At 56.8% G+C, this 19,982-nt stretch overlaps 7 protein-coding genes across 7 annotated transcripts; 3 read left to right on the forward strand and 4 right to left on the reverse strand.

Moving 5' to 3' along the window:
* Positions 1-424: 424 nt before the first annotated feature.
* KVR01_005489 (protein-arginine N5-methyltransferase) lies at positions 425-1,851 on the forward strand (the record flags this gene model as incomplete). The annotated part of the gene is made up of 2 exons (XM_044782493.1): positions 425-1,736; positions 1,817-1,851. 2 exons carry the CDS (start codon positions 425-427, stop codon positions 1,849-1,851), a joined length of 1,347 nt encoding a protein of 448 aa, XP_044645934.1.
* A 137-nt stretch (positions 1,852-1,988) lies between these two features.
* Positions 1,989-4,485, reverse strand: KVR01_005378 (uncharacterized protein; the record flags this gene model as incomplete). Its single annotated transcript, XM_044784070.1, has 6 exons — positions 1,989-2,412; positions 2,471-2,925; positions 2,980-3,390; positions 3,456-3,481; positions 3,542-3,664; positions 4,440-4,485. The coding sequence occupies 6 exons, from the start codon at positions 4,483-4,485 to the stop codon at positions 1,989-1,991; spliced, it is 1,485 nt and encodes a 494-aa protein (XP_044645823.1).
* Positions 4,486-6,137: 1,652 nt separating this feature from the next.
* Positions 6,138-7,753, forward strand: KVR01_005636 (dolichyl-diphosphooligosaccharide--protein glycotransferase subunit OST1; the record flags this gene model as incomplete). The annotated part of the gene is made up of 3 exons (XM_044781957.1): positions 6,138-6,475; positions 6,551-7,405; positions 7,471-7,753. 3 exons carry the CDS (start codon positions 6,138-6,140, stop codon positions 7,751-7,753), a joined length of 1,476 nt encoding a protein of 491 aa, XP_044646081.1.
* Positions 7,754-8,062: 309 nt separating this feature from the next.
* On the reverse strand, positions 8,063-11,219 carry KVR01_005465 (MCM DNA helicase complex subunit MCM4; the record flags this gene model as incomplete). The annotated part of the gene is made up of 3 exons (XM_044791963.1): positions 8,063-8,644; positions 8,699-10,815; positions 10,874-11,219. 3 exons carry the CDS (start codon positions 11,217-11,219, stop codon positions 8,063-8,065), a joined length of 3,045 nt encoding a protein of 1,014 aa, XP_044645910.1.
* Positions 11,220-11,972: 753 nt separating this feature from the next.
* Positions 11,973-12,835, forward strand: KVR01_005678 (coatomer subunit zeta; the record flags this gene model as incomplete). Its single annotated transcript, XM_044787160.1, has 4 exons — positions 11,973-12,026; positions 12,161-12,187; positions 12,257-12,305; positions 12,363-12,835. The coding sequence occupies 4 exons, from the start codon at positions 11,973-11,975 to the stop codon at positions 12,833-12,835; spliced, it is 603 nt and encodes a 200-aa protein (XP_044646123.1).
* A 111-nt stretch (positions 12,836-12,946) lies between these two features.
* Positions 12,947-14,577, reverse strand: KVR01_005487 (threonylcarbamoyladenylate synthase). Its single transcript, XM_044794857.1, has one exon. It carries the CDS (start codon positions 14,485-14,487, stop codon positions 13,024-13,026), a length of 1,464 nt encoding a protein of 487 aa, XP_044645932.1. The 5' UTR covers positions 14,488-14,577; the 3' UTR covers positions 12,947-13,023.
* Positions 14,578-14,749: 172 nt separating this feature from the next.
* On the reverse strand, positions 14,750-18,391 carry KVR01_004926 (uncharacterized protein). The gene is made up of 2 exons (XM_044793540.1): positions 18,081-18,391; positions 14,750-17,877 (listed from the first exon to the last, which is right to left on the reverse strand). Exon 2 carries the CDS (start codon positions 17,620-17,622, stop codon positions 15,040-15,042), a length of 2,583 nt encoding a protein of 860 aa, XP_044645371.1. The 5' UTR covers positions 17,623-17,877; positions 18,081-18,391; the 3' UTR covers positions 14,750-15,039.
* Between the last annotated feature and the right edge of the window lie 1,591 nt (positions 18,392-19,982).

Raw genomic sequence — 19,982 nt, forward strand, 5'->3', positions numbered from 1 at the left:
GCTTGGCTGGGTCGGAGGTGGCCCCCACTTTGGTCGGGCACGTTGTGGCCGGTGTTGTTGCAATTGGCCAATGGTTACAAGCTCCCCTGTCCCTGGGTACTGTTCCCTGTCAGCCTGTGCACTAGCAGACTAGTACACTAGTACTGTGCAGCGCGGGTTTCCACATCGACTCCAGCAGAGCGCGGGTGGCCCAGCCGAGTAGGGCGAAAAAGTTGGAGGGGCAGCTCCGCAGATCTCTTCTGCTGTGGTACAGTCTGAGTCTCTTTGCGGCTGCTGGTTGTATTTGTGCTCGCGTGCTTGTGTTTGTGAGACACCGACAAAAACCAGTTTTCGACAGCTGCTAGGCTGAGCCGTTCTCAGGCCATTCTCATCTCAACGAGCATCGTTTCTGCCGTCCGTATCACTCAACCGCCCCATCGCGACCATGGCCTCCTCCACAGAGCCCTTCGACGAGTCCATCTCCGCCCGCATAACCCCCGAGTCCCCAATCGAAACCTCCGAGATCCTCCTGCGCGCCTGGCAGCACGACACCCCGGCCATCAAGAAGCTGCTCGACGCCCCGGGCAAGGCCTCCGTCCAGGACCCAAAGACGGGCGAGACGCCCCTGCACGCGGCCATCCGGTCCTGCGGGCCCGCGTCCGACCCCGAGGCCAGCAAGGAGGCCGTCGAGAAGGCCAAGGAGACGGTGCAGGAGCTCATGCTCTGGGGCGGCATATGGAACGACGTCGACGACCACAACGAGACGCCCGGCTGCGTCGCGCTGCGCCTGGGCCAGACCGAGCTGTACGAGCTGTGCGTCCAGGCCGGCGTGCGCGCCGAGCTCCTGTTCGGCCTGCTCGATGGCTATGAGGAGCTGAGCTCTGGGTCCGAGGCCGACGACGAGGATATGGCGGATGCAGAGGCAGAGGCAGAGGGGGAAGAGGGCGACGAGCCAGCCCACGTCGAGGTCGAGTACGACGGCCCCACCGGCCCGCCCGAGGACGGTGACGACGCGCCCGAGCTGGTCGAGGCCGCGGAGCCCAAGAAGTTCGATCCACCCAGGCCCGACGCCGAGACGGACGTCAAGAGCGAGAAGTACCTGCGCTCCAAGCTGACCTACTCGGACGGGAAGCTGGTGGACGACGACGGCAACGGCGTGATGATGGCCTGGGAGACGGACATCATGCGCCGCAGCGTCGACGCCCTCCTGCCCGGGAAGGCCCCCGGGAAGAGGATCCTGAATGTTGGGTTCGGAATGGGCATCATTGACAGCATGTTCGCCGAGACGAAACCCGCGCGGCACCACATCATCGAGGCGCACGAGGAGGTCCTCGAGCATACCTCGTCGCCCGGGTCGAGCTTCGGCGCCGGGTGGGAGGCGAGCGGCCCGGAGGAGGGCGCCTACAAGATCCACAGGGGCCGCTGGCAGGACATCGTGCCCATTCTGCTGGAGCACGGCGAGGTGTACGATGCGGTCTACTTCGACACCTTCGGCGAGGACTACAGCCAGCTCCGCAAGTTCTTCACCGAGTATATCCCTGGCCTGCTGGACCAGGATGGTATCTTTGGCTTCTTCAACGGCCTCGGCGCGGATAGGCGGGTCTGTTACGACGTCTACACCAAAGTCGTAGAGATGCACATGGCCGACGCCGGCATGGATGTTGAGTGGAATGAGATTGACGTAGACTTGAAGGGATTGGAGGAGGCCGGCAAGGGCGAGTGGGAGGGTGTCAAGAGGAGGTATTGGACACTGGACAGTAAGTTTCAACAGTTACGCTTGCCAAGAACTTTTTTTTGTTTTGATTCGGCCGGCATCTCTAACACAGCTCTATCTCAGAATATCGACTGCCTGTCTGCACCTTTTTGGGCTGAAGCACTCCTGGCTCAACTCGCACGCTGAAACTGCCTTTAACCCAACAACTTGCGCCCTCCTAGGTCCTTTCGACTGATACGCAGAAATGCACCAGCAACGGCAGGGAAAGAGAAGGCCTCATGAAACGCAGATCCGTCTAGGTGAAGTTCTCAGGGTGCAGGATACCAGCAAGGTTGCCCTGGTTGACCCGCTTCAGGGTCAGCGCAGCAATGAGGGCGGCACCGACACCGGAACCATCTTCGGCAGCGAGGATCTCGATGGGGTCCTCCTCGTTCTTGTTGGCCTTGGCGGGCCAGTCGAGGATCTCACGGAGGGCCTGGGCGCCACGGGCCTTGAAGTGAGGGTACTTGTTGAAGACGGAGCCGTCAGCGCCAACATGGCAGGACTGGTAGCCCTTCTTCTTGCAGATGGCGGCGACACCACATGCGGACAGGCGGGCAGCACGTGTTCCAATGAGCTCAGCCGTCCTGCGGACAAGCTCAAGCTCGGGGCCGTTGGGCTTGATGTCCAGCTTGTCAAGGAAGAGGTCAAAGGTCTCCTGGAGGTTCTCGTACGGGTCACTGGGGATAGCTGTCAGCATATGGGATAAATAGTGGAGACCAAAGGGCCGATACGTACTCCTCAATGGTAGAAAGGAAAGACGAGTCCAAGCTGTAAGCCCTGCGGAGCTTTGCGATGTCCTGGCCGGCAAAGATGTGGGTCTCGTGGTTGTCGTGCAGATCAACAAGGATCAGACGGAAGATCTCGCCCAGGTAGAGACCGGCAATCATCTTCTCGAAGGCCTGCTGGCCGGGACGAGGAGAGTCCTTGTCGACAATGATGTCGTACTTGGTCCGAGGCAGGACCTTGTGCTCGTTGTCGAAGGCGCCCCACTCGCAGTTGATGGCCATGGGGGCATCGGCAGGCAGGTTCATGTGGGCCAGCTTGGGAATGGAGCCACAGTTCTCCATGTAGGCGGCATTGCAGCCAGTACCGAAGATACAGCCAATCTTCATCTTGGTATCAGTGTAGGCAGAAGCAATCAGTGTACCAGTGGTGTCGTTGATCAAGGCCGACAGCTTGATAGGCACTCCCTTTCTCGACGCGTTAGTATGCGCAGCCTGGCAATATGAGGGAATCGGACTCACCCGGTCAGCCAGGGCCTTCTCGAACATGGGAACGACATTCTTGCCCTCGACGCCAGCAATGTCGAAACCCTTTGTCCAGCGCTGGAGGATACCCTCGTCGATGTAGTTCTGGGTGGCAGGGTAGGAGAATGTGAAACCCAGAGGAAGCTGCTTCTCGAGCTTGACGCCGCCGTGGTGGGTCTCGATGAACTGCTGCAGGCAGTCTGCAATGTACTCCCACAGCTCCTCAGAGGTACCAGTCTTGAGCTCCTCGGGCATGCGGTACTTGGACTGGATGATGTCGAACTCGGACTTCTGGTCGGTCAGGGTGATCTCACAAACACGCAGGTTGGTGCCACCCATGTCCAGAGCGAGGTAGGTGCCTGTCTCGTAGCCATCGGGGAAGGCCATGACCCAGGTGGGGTTCATGGGCTGTCTGTCTGTTAGTTTCGAAAATGGTGGGCTCATGAGTACAAGTAGGGTCAGTGTAAGCTCACAATGCTGCCGCCCTCGACACTCAGACCTGTTCCGAACGAGTTAGCAGAGGATCCTGTACGTAATCTCAGTCTTTGTATTAGCTTACCCTTCTCGAGTTCATTCACGAAGTGGTCCGTAATAGCCTTCAGCTTGTCGGTAGGGACTGTCAGCTGCTCCTCCAGAGCCTTGATCTCAGCCAGGAGGCTCTTGGGGACATCCATCATGGAGCCTGTAGTGTTGGGCGAATCACAACTGAAGTCAGCTCCCATGCTAGCCAGTAATATGCAGAAAGTCGCGAGAGATCTTAAAATGTGCCAACAGCGAACGAACTTGTAGAAGAGTGTCTGTGGTGGTGGAAGAAGTGGCCTGCCTTGGTCCTGGGTGACAGGGCCTTGTCGTGGATGGGAAGAGGTGGCATATGGCTCTCTAGCGCCATTTTGCCGGTGATTCTGGCCTGAAAATGAACAATGTGAAATGTTTGGGTCGAGTGAATAGTTCGGACGAGTTCCTAGGAATCAAACGAGGGAAGAATGGACGAATTGGTGAACCGGTGCAAACGATCTTATCGAGCGTGGGGTTGCTTGATATAGGACATGAGGTAGGACGGATGGGCATGGGTGAAGAAGGCCAAAAGCTGTTCTAGGAGAGCAATGTGGGCTTCTCTTCTCATCATTCCAGACATGATAAGGCTCACCAGCAACCCCAAGAGTGTCTCTCTCTGAGACCACCGGTCAGAGAGCCGAATCACAGCTCCGTCTGGGCTACGTGCTCCTTCCCACTTGGGAGCAGGGCATCCCGCCCGATGACCTTCTCCCTGCTCTTTGGGTGCTGCCGGGGCTTTGCGGCCGTCATTGGTCTCCATATCCATCACCAAACGCCCCAAAGAGCCTCACGAGCACAATCGATCATTTTCATGTTCCACCACGCATATGCTCCTCATTTGCGATTGATATTGACTGCAGACCCGGACAGGGCGGGCAAGGAAAGCACGAGGTGTGACGTACCGGTTCCCTTGCGGGATGGCGGCTTCTTGGGACCCAGTCCGACCATCTTGACTCCTTCTGTCTTATAATGATATCTTTTAAAGAAAAGAAAACCGTGAGGCTGTATGTAGTCTGGGTGGAAATGTGAAGAGATGTGTTGATATCCAAAAAGGGACCAAGAGCCGAGGGGTATATGGTCTGAGGCTTATTTATGGCGGCGAGAAGACGAGGTTGGGTGCAGGCCGAGTCGATTGGAGCTCAGTCAGGTTCAAGTAGTCTGGGGCCTGGGCAGGGAGGGCGGTCAGAGTGGATCCCCGAGCTCTTGGTGAAGTAACCCTGACTTGGGGGCTCAGATTCTGATGGGAGATGTCACAAAATATGGACCTTTCTGAGATGCAGAAAGATTGTCACCCGAGGACCCAATTACGTATATAAGTATGCTTGCAGATGCATGTGAGTTCACGTGTCAAGGAAGAGTGCATCTATGCCGAATCTCTCCTTTCCATGTCTTCATTCCTCTCCTCTCGAAAGCCACCCACGGCATGTCCGAATGATGGATATCCGAAGGTTTCCTCTGGTTCCTGCGGTACACAGGCCCCCAGGGTGAGCTTGGCCCGCTCTACCCCGACTGGCCCATTGGGCTCTCCATTGGTGCCAAACCCGGCGAGGCGTTGGACGAGGACTCAGCTTCGACAAGCTTCCAATCCATAGCCCTGCTGCAGCCGGCAGTAAGCTCAGACCACCTGCCGACTGGGTGCCTTGCCTACACTAGGTGCCTGTACCTAGTAGGCTGGTAGGTTCCCGTGGAAAAGGCGTTGTCACTACCGGAGCCTCCCGGGGACTGGTCTTGCCTGCCAGTGCATGGCCAGCAGATGAAGCGAAAACAACACCTTGCTTGCCTATTGTCGCTGGATTTACGGCTTCTTTTATAATTGCCGGAGAAATGGAAGAGCTTATAATGCAACATAGTTTATATTCTCAACCAAATCCTCAGGAATTCCAGCCTGTCAAGCTGAGACCGGCCCAGGTTGTTGGGACTCGCAGGACTCACAGTAGCATGCATGAGTGCGAGGGTGTCTTGGAGCCGGAGAGGTAGTAGGAGGCGACAAACATTGACGAAAGATGCCCTGGGTGGTGTGACCCTGCTCAGGTCCTCGCAGCGAATGGACTTATGGTGGTCTGGCAATCTGGATTGTTGAGTTTTTGAGACCCCGCCATGCCATGCCATGCCATCTCAATTGCTCGCTGAATTGGGTCAGTAATCCCCCCTCCCCCACCTTGTCTCTTTTCGGCTCGGCTCTCACTCCTTGGCACGACAAGAGGGAGGGATTGCAGTCTACGGAGTCAAGCTATGTCATCCCACTTGGAATCGCCTGGCCAGCCACTGCCTGCCGGGCACCAGCTTATCATTCTTATCATCACGTGTGGGCAGCGTTAGCTCCCGGCTTGGCGTCCGTCGCAACGGGCCAGGAGCTGCTGCGACCAGCCTGCCAGCAGAGCAACGTAATCTTTTGGGGGAGCTCCAACGGCGAGCTGTCCTTTGGTTTCCCGTCGCAGAGCCCAGGGTCGATACTCCGAACAAGGTGGTCAACCAAAAGGTGGTGAAGGAGATAAACACGCCGTTATCAATGACCAATTGATACCACTGCTTTCAAGTTCCTTTCCTTCTTTTTTCTACGGGCTGCTCCACCTCATGAGCACTCAATCTGCGTTTCTAAGATGAAGTTCTCAGCACTGCTGCCAGCGCTGGCCTCGTGCCTGTCGCTGGTGTCTGCCGCATCCACCACAACTTCAAAGGTCAACCTGCCCGCCACCTTCAAGCCTCCACAGGTCTTCAAGAATGCCAATCTCGTCCACATTCTCCAGCTGGAGAAGAACTACGCCAAGGAGTTGATCAACGTCAAGGTCGAGAACACGGCCAAGGAGCCCCAGGACGAGTACTTCCTGCCGTTCACACCAGACCAGATGTCAAGGGTCGGAGGATTCGAGGTGAAGGATAAGAAGAACACCGAAGCTGGCCCTTTCACGGTTGAGGCTGTGGACTTTGACCCGGAAAGGTGAGACAATGCTGGAATCCACCATGCCCCCAAAACCGTTCTCAAGCAGCTGACTTGTTTCGTCCGCCCGCACAGCACCGTCCAGTACTACCGCATCAAGTTCCCCGAGCCCCTGAAGGCCGGCGGCGAGCAGACCCTCTCCATATCATACTACTACACCTCCGCATACCGGCCCCTCCCGGCCTCCATCGCCCAAGACGAGAAGCAATTCCTGCTGTACAAGTCGTCCGCCTATGCGCCTTCCGCCTACACAACGTCCAAGCAAAAGACAGAGATTAAGCTTCCCTCGTCCAACGTGCCCGACTACACCAAGCTCCCAGGCAGCGGCGGCGGCGCGTCCGAGTTCCCCGAGAAGCAGGGCTCGAAGCTGACCTACGGGCCCTTCGAGAACATCCCCGCCGGCGCCGAGCTCCCCATCGAGGTCCGCTTCGAGTTCTCCAAGCCCGTCACCCACGTCTCGGACCTGGAGCGCGACGTCGAGGTCAGCCACTGGGGCGGCAACGTCGCCTTCGAGGAGCGCTACACCCTCTTCCACCGCGGCGCCAACCTGTCCTCGCTCTTCAACCGCGTCAAGTGGCAGCAGGCGCAGCACTTCAACCCAAACACCTGGGCCCTGAGCGAGCTCGCCTTCCCGCTCGCCGCGGGCAGCCTCGACCCTTACTACTACGACGTCATCGGCAACGTGTCCACCTCCAGGTTCCGCAGCAACAAGCGCGAGTCCCTGCTCACCACCAAGCCCCGCTACCCCATCTTTGGCGGCTGGAAGTACCCCTTCACCATCGGCTGGAACGCGGATGCCAAGAACTACCTGCGCAAGACCGCCGAGGGTGGCTTCGTGCTCAACGTGCCCTTCCTCGAGGGCCCCAAGCAGGCCGAGGGCGTCGAGTACGAGAACGTGGTCGTCCGCGTCATCCTGCCCGAGGGGGCTGAGTAAGTCCACATGTCCTTCCCTCTGCTGTGCTTGCTATAGCCCAGATTCTAACCCTGCTCCACAGGAACGTCAAGTACTACACCACCGTCCCACCCTCCTCCATCAACAGCGCCGACGTCGAGATCCACAAGACCTTCCTGGACACCATCGGGCGCACGGCACTGATCATCAAGGCTCGCAACCTGGTGGACGACTTCCGCGGCCGCGAGCTGATTGTCTCCTACGACCTCCCCTTCCTGGTCAGCATCCGCAAGCCCCTGGTGGTCTTTGGCAGCATGGTGGCCACATTCGTCGCGGCGTACGTCATCGGAGGCGTGGAGTTGAAGTTCTCGAGCAAGTCTGTGTAGGGCCGGCGCACCGTAGACGTAGGCGTAGGGGGGCGGAAATAGAACGCGCTATTCCCTAAGACCTCGTCGAGGATGAACAGTAACACGGGGCAGATAAAGCTAGCAGGTCATATTCAAAATGAAGCGTGGAGACTCAACAGGACAGCACGAGTCTCACGAATAAAATGTATTTTAAGGCATCGTCTCATTGATCGCGTTCCCGGTCGCAAGATTACAGCGGTATATGAAAAATGACCAACCAGAACATCCAAAACGCCAATTGTTGAAGAAAGCACCAACACATCTAGACAAGCCGGCCACAAACCATGCTTAAACAACAGCGGTGACCCTCCTGATGCTCTTCCTGGCGCCCTCACCTGATACAGTAATGGACCCATCCATCTCCAACGCGCGCACGCACTCGGCAAAATCACTCGGCTCAACAGGCACGCCCGTGTTCTCGCTCAGTTTCCTGGCGACCTCGGCATACTTGACGGTCTGGCCGCCGGCCGTCAGCTCGTCGAGCAGCTGCAGCACCGCGTTCTTCATGTCCTCCTTCCTCTGGCGGTCGGCAGAGCTCGTTCCCTCGGTCAGGAGGGACATGTCGATGCGGCCCTGGCTGTCGGTGGCCGCTGTCTTGAGGGCAGACTTGATCAGCCGGTTGGCCTCCTGGACATCCTCGCGAGTGACCTCGGTGGACAGGCGCATCTTGGCGTGGGCCTCCGCAAGTCGGATCATGGACTCGAGCTGACGGGTGGTCGCGGTGATGCGCTTCTCGGCGGCGCGCACGTCCTGTCCAAGCTTGCGCATCTCGATGTACGCGTCAACCAGCTCTTTCGCTGCAGGCCGAGTGATGGTGGGCTGGATGTTGGCGCGGGCGTACGAGATATAGGATGTGAGGAATTCCACGGGCTAACAAGGTCAGTTCGATGTAGGCTCAGGGATTCGCGGGACATTAGAACTCACCAGAATATCATTCTTGGACTGAGCAGAGTGAGGTGTATCTTCGAGATACATGGACATCAAATGCTTGGCCAGTCGCCTATCGTTCTTCTCATCCACCCGATCGAGAATCAGGTACACAAGATCGAAACGAGACAGAAGCGTTGGGGGAAGGTCGATGTTTTGCGGAACGGGCAAGTCGGGGTTGTATCGACTGCCGATCGGATTGGCTGATGCCAGAATACTCGTGCGAGCATTCAGAGTGGTGATAATACCAGCCTTGGCAACAGACACAGTCTGCTGCTCCATGACTTCGTGCAACACGGAGCGAGTGGACTCGGACATCTTGTCAAACTCGTCAATGCAGCAGACACCACCATCTGACAAGACAAGGGCGCCCGACTCGAGCACTAGTGATCGTGTCTCGGGATCGCGTGTGATGTATGCTGTAAGACCGACGGCAGAAGATCCCTTGCCGCTGGTGTACACGCCGCGAGGTGCAATGCGGTGCACGTACGACAGGATCTGAGATTTGGAGGTGGATGGGTCACCGCAAAGCAGGACATTGATGTCACCACGGTACTTAGGGCTGCCACCCTTCTCGAAGCTCTTGTTGGTACCGCCAAAGAGTTGCAACAGAATACCCTTCTTGACATCGTCCATTTCATAGACTGAGGGCGCGAGGGAACGCGACAGAAGCTCGTAGATGTCATCACGAGCGGCGGTCTCCTTGATCTTCTCTTCCTCTTCTGGCGTCACCTTGCGCGATTCATCCATTCCGGAAGGATTGTCGGTCTGGAGCTCGTCCTCGTCGTCCAGCTCAAGGGTAGTCGTGTCGGCCCCCATGCGCTTGCGATCGACCTTTTGCACGTGCAAGACATCGACGTATGTCTTGTGAACGCTCTTGATGGCCCTCTGGCGTGGGTTCACACGAACGGGGCTGACACGGAAGATACCAGTGATTTGCACCCTGTCACCAGCTTTGCAGAAGTCCACCAGATCGTCGTACACGCAGACAGAAACCGAATGCGGGGTCTGACCGGCTGGCACAGCGTCTGGAGTCTCTTGCAATTTGATCACTTGCTTGTCTGCAAAGTTGCAGCGGTTATGAACAATTTGCATAGAGTTCTTGGAGCCGCAGCGTTGTCGGGGGCACTCTGTGGGCTCTCGGATCTTGCCTCGGTCGAGAGTGACAAGCAGGCCATGGTTGCAGACACTGCACTTGAAGAATGCGTCCTTCATGTCTGGAATCACGGGGGTGGTCCTGATGACGAGACCCTTTATTTGGATCATCCTGTCCATGTCCGAGGGGTTCAGATCTCGGAGGTTGGTGGTCTTGTCCATTCCGTAGGGGCGCACCATGTAAATAGTCTCAGCGACCTGATCCTCGAGAGTTGCCTCTCTCTGTGCCGCGGGACGAGGTGTTGGTGCGTCCTCAGGACGGTCCGAGCTGGGAATAGCAGGCTCGGAGCTCTGCGACGCCTGTGGTGCGGAAGTGGTCTGGCTGCGCTGTCTGGCCATCTCAATGCGCGCAAGCTCAATCATCATGTCATGAACAGACTGATCCATGATGGGAACCAATTCCTGCGGGTAGGCCTGGAGTTGGTACCACAGCTTCTCGGTCTCGGGGTAGGCCTTCAGATCGTGAACATCCAAGTACAACTTGCTTGTACCAAGGGCCAGCATCGTCTCCAGGGCCTCCCAGTAGCATCTTGTTTGGTTTTCCGGGGCATTGACGACGTCATCCGGCTGGTTCTCCTTGATGAGGCGGTACTTGATCTTGTAATTCCTCAAAAAGTTCTTGAAGGCGTTGAATGTGTCGTCGATGGCAATGGTAGTACCCCATACCAAGCTCTGGCTTTGTCCACCTAGGGCATCAGCATCTGATGTGCCCGGGTTGTTGTTGGAAAATGTGGCAGCGTCGGAAACTGGCGCGTCCTGTACAACCCTGCCGTCGGAGCCAAGAACAATGCGGCGCGGGGCCACGGGCGTCCTGTTGGAATACTCTGAGTGAATATCACCTCGTCGTGATCGAGGAGCCCTTCTGGAAGAGTCGACGAAGAGACCGCTGCTCTCGCTTCGCAGATCGGTCTGGGGGTGGCCAGGACTTGAGCTGGGGTCATAGCGGACGGGCGAAGAGTCTGCAACTATATTAGTACCGACAAGTTCCTAGTTCTGTCGATTCAGGGGCAGTCCTACCGCCGATACGCATGCCGCTTGCTCGTGGTGTGCGTTCGCCATCGTTGATAGTCTGGGATTCGGTCTGCTGGCGCAATGGGGAGCTTGGGGCGGGACCATTGTCAGTAGTCTGGGTGTTGCTCATCTGCCGCAAAGGCGAGGAGGGTGCAGCAGCATTGCCGCTGCCATTGGCGGGAGAGGACTCGAAGAACATGGGGCTCGATGCGAGCTGCGATGCGCGCGTCCGACGAGGAGTCTCTGCCTCGGCAGCAGGCGCGGCAGGAGTGCCAGCCTGGGAGCTCCGCGTGTTGCGGGCAGGAGTCCCCGCCTGCGAGCTGCGAGTTGATCGCCTTGCTGGAGACGACATGGTGGTGGTGATGTAGTATTGTTGATGATGTAGGCTGGATAAACAAGGGATCACCAGTGCAACGGAGGAGGGGGAGAATTGGGGGTTTGTATTAAGAGTGGTGGAGGTGGAGGGGGAGCGTGTCTCAGCAACAAGAAATCTAAAGGGCAAGAGAGTCCATTTTTGGTACAAATCTTTGGGCGGCGCGTCGGACGCGAGTTCCCAGCGCCAGACGCGACTTCCTCGCGTCGCCCATTAAACAACTGACAGGGATCTAAATAGGCACTTTCAGACCCGTCGACTTGGCCCCTGCGCCCCAGGGGCTCGTGCTTCGGGCGAGAATAATAAGAAGTACTGTGTAAAAGCCATCCGGCGGATGCATTAACGATGGGACAACCTTGAGAGTTTCCAATGATTTCACCCTGGACATGTGATAATCATTTCTCATCGAAGCAATCGGACAGAGTTTGCCGTCAACTCAACAAGATTTCTGCCCCCGCAACGACTGTGAAGCTCCTGGTGCTGCAGCGCTCTACCTACGCACGTAGTAGGAGGCCCCGCGTTACAGGCATCTCTTTATCGGCCGTTATCAGCTGTCAAGCCACAAATTTCAGGCACTGCACAGCCACAAGGAGCCGGCCGGTCAATCGGTCTTGACACGGAGCATTGAACTCGAACACGGGGGAGCTGTCTACGCTCTGTTCCGTAGCCTCACTTGCGACTCGCCTCATTGCCATCTTGTCAACACCGTGCCCAGCGTCGCAAACAGTCAACATGGCTCCTGGAATGTCGCTCTACTCAGTCAATGCCATCCTCATCCTGTCGGTTGTAAGTGGACACCTGTTCCATCCAGTGCAGCGCATACCTCGACGATCCCATCGCTCGGAGCTTCCTGCGCCCGCAACAAGCAGCTCAGCGTGTCACTGGTTGCTCTCCCGCTGACCGAAGCTGTCATGTCTTAGGAGGACGGCTCCAGACTATACGCCAAGGTAAGCATGTTCCTCTGATCGCACACAAACAGTTGTCGCCGAATCTCGAAGCTCACTTTTATATCCTAGTATTACGACTCACCGCACCAAGCCGCGCCTGCACCAGGGCAGACTGCCCGTATGCTCTCTCCAGACGCCTTCCTGGTGACACAGCCCGATTGCTGACCTCTCGAAGCCTCCAAGAACCCATACCCCGACGTCAAGTCCCAGAAAGCATTCGAGAAGGCCCTCCTGGACAAGACAGCGAAGCAGACCGGCGACATCCTGCTGTTCGACGGCCGGATCGTCCTGTACAAGTCGGAAAGCGACGTCATGCTCTACCTGGTCGGCAGCGTCGACGAGAACGAGGTCCTGCTGTACAACGCCATCCTCGCCCTGCGCGACTCCCTCCACCTCCTGTTCAAGGCCTCGGTCGACAAGCGCACCATCATCGAGAGCTACGACCTCGTCTCCCTGGCCGTGGACGAGATCGTCGACGACGGCATCATCCTCGAGACCGACCCCACCATCATCGTCCAGAGGGTCAGCAAGGCGCCCACGCAGGACGTCGACCTCCGCCGCATCGACCCCTTCAGCGAGCAGGGCGTCAACAACCTGGCGCAATTAGGAAAGGCCAAGCTGACGGACTGGCTGAGGCAAGGGCTGTGATGCGGCGGTGGACGAGCAGTGTTTTAGGGGCGTCTAAACTTTTTAGAGGAGTCAAGGGGTCACTTTGCTTTTTGGGAATCTCCAAAGGACCATGCAAAACGTCTGAGAATAATGACATTATTATCTCTTTGGTGATTGGGCGCAAGTCTATATGCCGGGCGCGCTTCTGTCTATATCGCCATCGCCCTCTATGCTCTAATCTCCGAGGCCGCCTTGCGCAGGCGGTTCATGACGGCTGCCGCGATGTCGTCCTTGTCCTCGATGCCCTCGATGAAGATGACGTCCGCCCCTTTCCTGTCCAGCTCCCTCAGCGCCGAGAACAGGCCCTGGGCGACTGTCCTGCTGTCGGGCCCAAGCCCGATGTCCAAGACCCGCGACGCGTCAACGACAGACGTGTGTATCTCGTAGCTCAGGTCGGCGTCCCCATCCGTGTCTCCCTCCTCTGCGCCGACCTCACGCCCCGGTAGCCTCTCCCACCGATGCGTGCGGACAACGCCAACCACATCCCTGCGCCCCTCCACCCCCTCCAACTCCCGCAGCACCTCCTCGCTCCGCGTCCCCGTCCGGGCCTCGAACAGGACCACCCTCGCCCGGGGGCTGTAATGCTTGTACTTCATCCCCGGCGCGCGGGGGCCCGCGCCGTCCTCCCCGACCTCGCTGGCGTCCTTGTACGCCTTGACGACGCCCCCCCACCCCTCCACGCGCCTCAGCTCCTCCATGCTCACGCCGCCGGGCCGCAGCACCACGGGCGGGTCGCACATTCCGTCGACGACGGTGCTCTCGACGCCGACGCCGCAGACCCCGCCGTCGAGCACCAGCTCCAGCCGGCCGTCCAGGTCGTCCACGACGTGCCGCGCCGCGGTGGGGCTGGGCTTGGTGCTCGCGTTGGCCGAGGGCCCCGCGAGGGGCGCCCCCGCCAGCGCGATCAGGCTGCGCGCCAGCGCCGAGGCCGGCATCCGGGCCCCGAAGGTCGGCAGCCCCGCCGTCACCTCGGGCGCGAGGGCCGAGCCCGCCGGGTTGGGGAGGAGGACCGTGAGGGGGCCCGGCCAGAACCGGCGCAGGAGGGGCCTGTAGATCTGCGGGATCGGGTCCTCGTCTTCCTGGCCCTGGCCCGAGTGGCCATTAGTAGTAGCTGTGGCAGTGGTGCTTGTGCCGTTTGTGTTGCCGCCGTTGGCGGGCCGCAGCAGGCGGCGGAGCATGTCGAGGTCGCAGACGTGCACGATGAGCGGGTTGTCCGAGGGCCGGCCCTTGGCGGCGTAGATGCCCTTGACGGCAGCGCTGCGCGTTGCATCTGCGCCGAGGCCGTAGACTGTTTCTGTGGGGAATGCGACGGGGATATCGCTCTGCTGGAGGAGGGTTGCTGCCTCGCGCAGGGGCGCGATGGTGTCGTGCACGGATGGGTCTGACGAGACCTCCCAGGTGTCGATGCTGTCTGGTGATGTGAACTGCCCGGGGTCTCTGCCCCGGGGTACATGCAGTATCCTTGTCTTCATTGTTGTGGGTTTTGAGGCGGTGGTGGTGTAAAAGGTTCTCGGTTTTGGTGGTGAGGATGAGGCCGATGAGGCGGGCTGGAATACCAGCCGTGGCGTTGTGCAAGATACTGCCCGAAATCGAGTTGGCAGTTGAGGCCGACTTACTCTTAAATATATCATCAATAAGAAACACTTTGAAGTGAAATGGGATACTACGGTGAATGGGAAATGCAGTTGGCGCAAGCTGATAATCGCTGTTCTACATCCCGGACGAATTTTCACTTGAGTCATCTAAGTCTTCAATTTTTGAGGTGCGAAGCTAGGTACATAAGTGAGGTGGCAAGCTCCGGGTCGGCCCAAACCACCACCAGAACAGCGTCGCAACAACAGCAGATCTCGTGCATTCGAATTTCAGATGGACAAGAACGAGTCGATGGATGCATTCAAAGTCATTAGTCTCATATATATATATAAAAAAAAATAATCCAATTGCAGCCATTGCAGCAAGGCAGCGCTCATCCATCCGACAGCTCATGAAACCAACCAGCCAATCCCAACATCACTGAACATCCTTCATAACGTTCTCGCTTGCCTCCCTGAAATTCCATCAAGTATCCATGCATGCTCTGTTTCCTAAATTCCAAATCCGCATTGCCCATAAAAGTCAAATAAAGTCATACACATCACATCACACTAAAATAATCATACAGAACCTTTCCCTTGGAGACAGCCTTACTGTCCATTTTGAGTCTCTTGTCCCCGCCCAGATTTCCTGGTCGGAAGATTCCCCACGAACTCCCCCGTGAAGCTGAGGTGGCTGGTCATGCCCTCGAGCAATTTCAGGAACTCATCCCTCATGAGCTCACCTCCCTCGCCCATCATCACCCTCTCCGAAGGCGGTGCCGGCAATGGTGGCAGCAGGCTGCCATCACTCGCACTCGCCATGCCGTCTCTCTGGTAGGCAGAGTTTAACGACGACATGGACGGTGTCCTGACTGTGGACCCCGTCATGGTGTAGTCGGAATCCCCGCTGGGGCCTCGGCCGTGCTGGTAGCTGGCCTGAGAGCGGGTCGCCGTCGAGGATCCCGTCATCATGTAGTCCTCGCTGCCGTTGTATTCGTCCCCGGAGTAGAGATGTGCGTCGTCGATGAAAGCGCCCGTGTGCCGCCTCTGCCGTTCGTCTACTTCCGGAATTCCGCCCATCATATTGATGCTTCTCGTCTGTCGGTGGCCCGCTAGCCCCGCAAAATCCGACTCGTCCGAGATGTAGATGGATGGCTCGCGGTTTGTGGAGGGCAGAGGATAATATGACGCATGCTTCTCCAAGTCAAAGGCGCCACCTATCTCGGACCCGACGTCCGAGTTGGCAGTTGATGGGCGTATTATGTCTGCCGGTGCGATAGGATCCGGGAGACTCTCATCCAGGTCTATTAGACTGCTGACCGACGCGCGGTTCTCCATCTGCGAGGCTGCCCTGGGAACCAGGAGGCTCTCGTTGTAGCTTGGCGAGGAGCCTAATGGCTCCGTGGGGTGGTGCAACAATGGTGGCCGACTGCCAGGGTCAGGAAACTTCCACTCGCTGGCCGAGGCAGGTTGGTAATCAGCAGGCGCCGGGAATTTCCAGTCGCTTGCTGAGTCCGGGTTGCTATTCCGATCCTCGTTCAAGGGGAAATGAGACATGTCCGCGCTCGCGGATGCTGGGGGTACCATGGCTGGGAATTTCCAGTCTTGCGTCTTCCGGTTGCTTGCAGCGAGCACTATTTCCGGGTCGCTGTTCGGGGCTCTGCTATAATCCTCTCCGAAATCGTACTCGTTTGATCGTCGCATACTCGCCCTCACCGTGTTCATATCGGCAAACCTCGAGAGGTCGCTGCCGTGAAGTGAGGCGTCGAGGTCGATCAGTGATTCCCTCAATGTCGCGTTGTGCGAGCTATCTCTTAGCGGCAGATCTGACGTGAAGTCTGCGGTAGGAGGTGATGGGGGCTTCCCGTAGTACTTTCGAGCATTCTCGTTATAGCTCGTTATGGTGTTAGGATCGAATATCTTCTCTAGCGGTGCCCTCATCACAGGAAGATTTGGCGGCGGCCTTCGCCTTTTCGACCTGTACGGCTGTGGCGTGGCCTCCATCAGGTCCACATTAGACCCATAGACGTCATAAACAGCCTGGGCATCCGTGCTGTTCATGACGCGTTGGTCAAAGGCGAGTGTTGTGCTGAAATTCCATTCGTCATTAGACATGGCTGTTGATGATAGGTCTGGTCCTGACGGTCCTTGGGCTCCGCCAAAGGCGAACAATGATTTCCGACTCCCGCCTTGGGACTCCCAGACTCTGAAAGCCCTGACCAGCATTGCCAGGGATGAGGTAGGGTGTGAGGAGCTAGTATTGTGCAGATATGGATGACGCTGCACATCGTTGATGGTAGGTCTTTGCGCGGGGTCTTCCACCAGGCAGAATGAGACGAGATCCTTGAGCTTTTCTGAGTATTTGTTTCCTTCGAGTCTCGGCGTGTTCTGCTTCAGATAGCCGCCAAGCTGCGTGATATCTATACCAGCCATGACGTTGGGTGGCAGGCCTGAGGCGATTTCGAAGACCATCGAACCAAAAGCCCAAATGTCCACCTCGACACCGTATGAGGCCGAAGGGTCGAAAAGTTCCGGTGCCATCCAGTGTGGTGTTCCTATGAAGGTAGACCGCTTGTCGAACTTTGTCTCGATCACGCCCGAAACGCCAAAATCGCAGAGTTGGACACCACCTGCCTCAGTGATGAGCACATTGGCACACTTGATGTCTCTGTGTATGATACCGGCTTTGTGAACCCAGTGAACGGCTTCGGCGACTTCTCTTAGGATCGGGATGATCCACTTCTCTTGGAGACCTCCAGGAGCTGTCGGCTTCATCAAGGTGGCCACACTCCCTCCGGCGCAGTATTCGGTGACCATCCACATGGACTGGCCGACGGGCAGGGCGTCCAACACATGATTAATGTTCTTGGCTCCGCCCTCGTTGAGCAGTTTGAGTGCATTGATCTCCTTCAGGAACTCAGAGTAGGTGTCGGCGAGTTTCGGGTTGAGGGTGTCGGACTCCTCGATGTCAATGATCTTGACTGCGACCAACTGGCTCGTTTTGAGGTCTGTGGCCTTGTACACCCGGCCGAAGCTACCTTTGCCAATCAGCTCTCTGAGCAGGTACGGGGGCACTTCTTGTTCCGCTTTGTTGCACTCGTCCTCAACCACAACCTGCATCTTCTTTGCATCCTCGATCGCCTTCTTCTTGGTCACCGAGAAGTCGGCACCATAGGTAGATAGATGAGCCATGACGAAGGTGCTGAAAGTCCAGAGCCTGCCCGGCTAGGTTAGAGGCCTCAAACAGGATGTCGGCAGAAGTCCAGAGGGCCAGAGAACGGTTTATTATGCCTGAGGGGGGTGGCTTCAGGGGAGACAGAGAACTAGAGACAGGAGCAAACTCCGAGTGGCGTGGCTTCTCGGAGCCGCACAATCCACCGCGACTAGGGAGGAGCTGATGTCTCAGATTGTCAAGCAGTGACGACCATAACAATAGTGGTTGGGTGGCTTGTCGGCGTCAGCTTTCAGGAATGAAGGGGGGGAGATTACAGATAAGCATTCATGAACAGCATGACGATGGTATGCAAAACTCGTGTCCACGGAAGGGCTGGCCCCAGGCATGAAGGTAGGTGGGGGACAAGAGAGATTCGGCCCTGGTGTAAACATGACAGGGTCTAGTGTAACGGACATACACATTATACAACACTTACAAGAAGATGAATTGTGGGAAGATCACTGCACTCTCGACATGTCTGCAGCCGCATGTGCACTTGCTGGATGGTTCGCTGAAGCACCGACCCAGGTGTTTCATGAGCTGGCCAGTTTGCGCCCGGGATCCGGCTCGGGCATTTGGACAGCCGCCGAAGAGACGTCCTCGCAGGCCAAGGTCGAGATTTCAATGTTCGGATCTGCCGGTATAGAGTTTGTGGGGTATATTGTCTGTCATACGTGCTTGTCCATTGATGTGGGCTTGATGTACTCGAAGGTTTGAGTGGAGCGGGATTGTGGATGGAGGATGACGGATCCTCAGGGGTTGTCACTGATGTTGCAGTCTCAGCCCTGCCCAGAGGTGGGTGGCGCGGCTCCACGGCCACGCTACTGTCCTATCTCTGGCTCCGGATCCGAGAGCAAAACCACGCTAACAGATTGCCGAAGAGCACGGACCAAGTCCCTCAACTTTCTTCTCTGGTTCCAAAGTTTTGCAGCAACCTTCAACTTCACCTCGGAGCAAACTGGATGTCATGGACCTTGAGGTCACCGAGGCACCAATTTCGAATCGTACGAGAGTTCAAGATGTCAGGATATGTGCTGATAAAAACAAAGGACTGTTTGCTACCAGGAAAATCCCAATCCGAGACGGTCAACCTTCAACCGATATCTTGTATTATATTATCCTATCTCACTAACGCTCGCTGGATTCAACTATGCTCAACTGCCTGATGCCTCTATCTCAGCCTCATTACCAAATTAGCAATCCTCCGAGGGTTCTGGCGACTGAGCGGAGCAGTGGGACCGTTGCCTGATCTAGACCGATTTTTCCAGTTCAACTGGCATGACCCACCCACGTGCATCAAACAGCAAGCAAAGCGGATGCACGTCCTCAAGTATCCATTTAGGTCATCTATCACCTGAGTTCCAGCAGTGGGCAAGGTGTTCCGGTCAAAACAACATCTGGAGAGGGGTGTACAGGCGACCTTGTCCATGGGGCCGACGTTGCTTTCGCAGTCACTCCAGCGCCCTCAAGTGCTCACACCTAGGGCCGAATTCACCGTGAGCTAAGTCCGTAGAAATTTGAGGCGGTCAAGACGTAATCGATTAGATTGTATCTATGCCGTGGCAAATGCGGCAGACTGTGAGGTCGATGGCACGCTACAGACATCAGACAGGCCTCCCACAATCCCCGCATTCTGACCACAATAGACACCTCTGTAATGTGAGAATTATGATCTCTTAAAATTACGGAGATCATTTCCAGACAACGCAAGAATCAGCTGAGCGTGCCGTGGTCTAGTTTCTTGAGACAATGGCTTCAGTAAACTGTCTTGGTCTTGCCCTGCCTACAGTGAAAATGGTCCTTGTTCGGTTCGCGTCGAGTTTGGGCAGAAGGGCCGGGAACAAATACATCACGATAATCCGTAGACCCTCTTATTTGACCATTGGAATCTGAAGATACTTCAAAATGGGTTGAAAGCAACAAGGTTACCAAAAGTCTGTATCGATGAAGTTGGGGTTTCACTGAGCGCGTGATCCGAAGCTTTCACCATGACGTCGCAGCGCATGATGGGGGGATTAGGGCCTGATCTGGCAATTGGTTGCCGAACATAATGCAGGGCCAATACTTCTCATGTTGATTGCCTAGTACCAATAACGCAACCCGTAAAAGACAAAAGGAAGCAGCCAGTGTATTTGCATGAAGCGGCTTCTACAAAAACAAGACATCTTCCATTTCAGGTCATCTTCAATGGGTATTTCGTGTCAGGAGTCTCCGAACCGTTCCCACCATGCTCCAGTCTGTGTTCGCCACTTCGATCTCAACACGGGCAGTTTATTGCACCGTCGGAACGTTTCGAAGCCCGACATCGTGTCCACAAAGCCTTAACTTGGCGTGGAGT

This window comes from Diaporthe batatas, assembly GCF_019321695.1.
Source record: "Diaporthe batatas strain CRI 302-4 chromosome Unknown Contig00005, whole genome shotgun sequence".
In the NCBI taxonomy this organism is placed as follows: domain Eukaryota; kingdom Fungi; phylum Ascomycota; class Sordariomycetes; order Diaporthales; family Diaporthaceae; genus Diaporthe; species Diaporthe batatas.

Bases quoted from the DNA above. Each gene is read 5' to 3' on its own strand.
- KVR01_005487 (XM_044794857.1), bottom strand. From the start codon at position 14,487: ATGATATATTTAAGAGTAAGTCGGCCTCAACTGCCAACTCGATTTCGG.
- KVR01_004926 (XM_044793540.1), bottom strand. From the start codon at position 17,622: ATGGCTCATCTATCTACCTATGGTGCCGACTTCTCGGTGACCAAGAAG.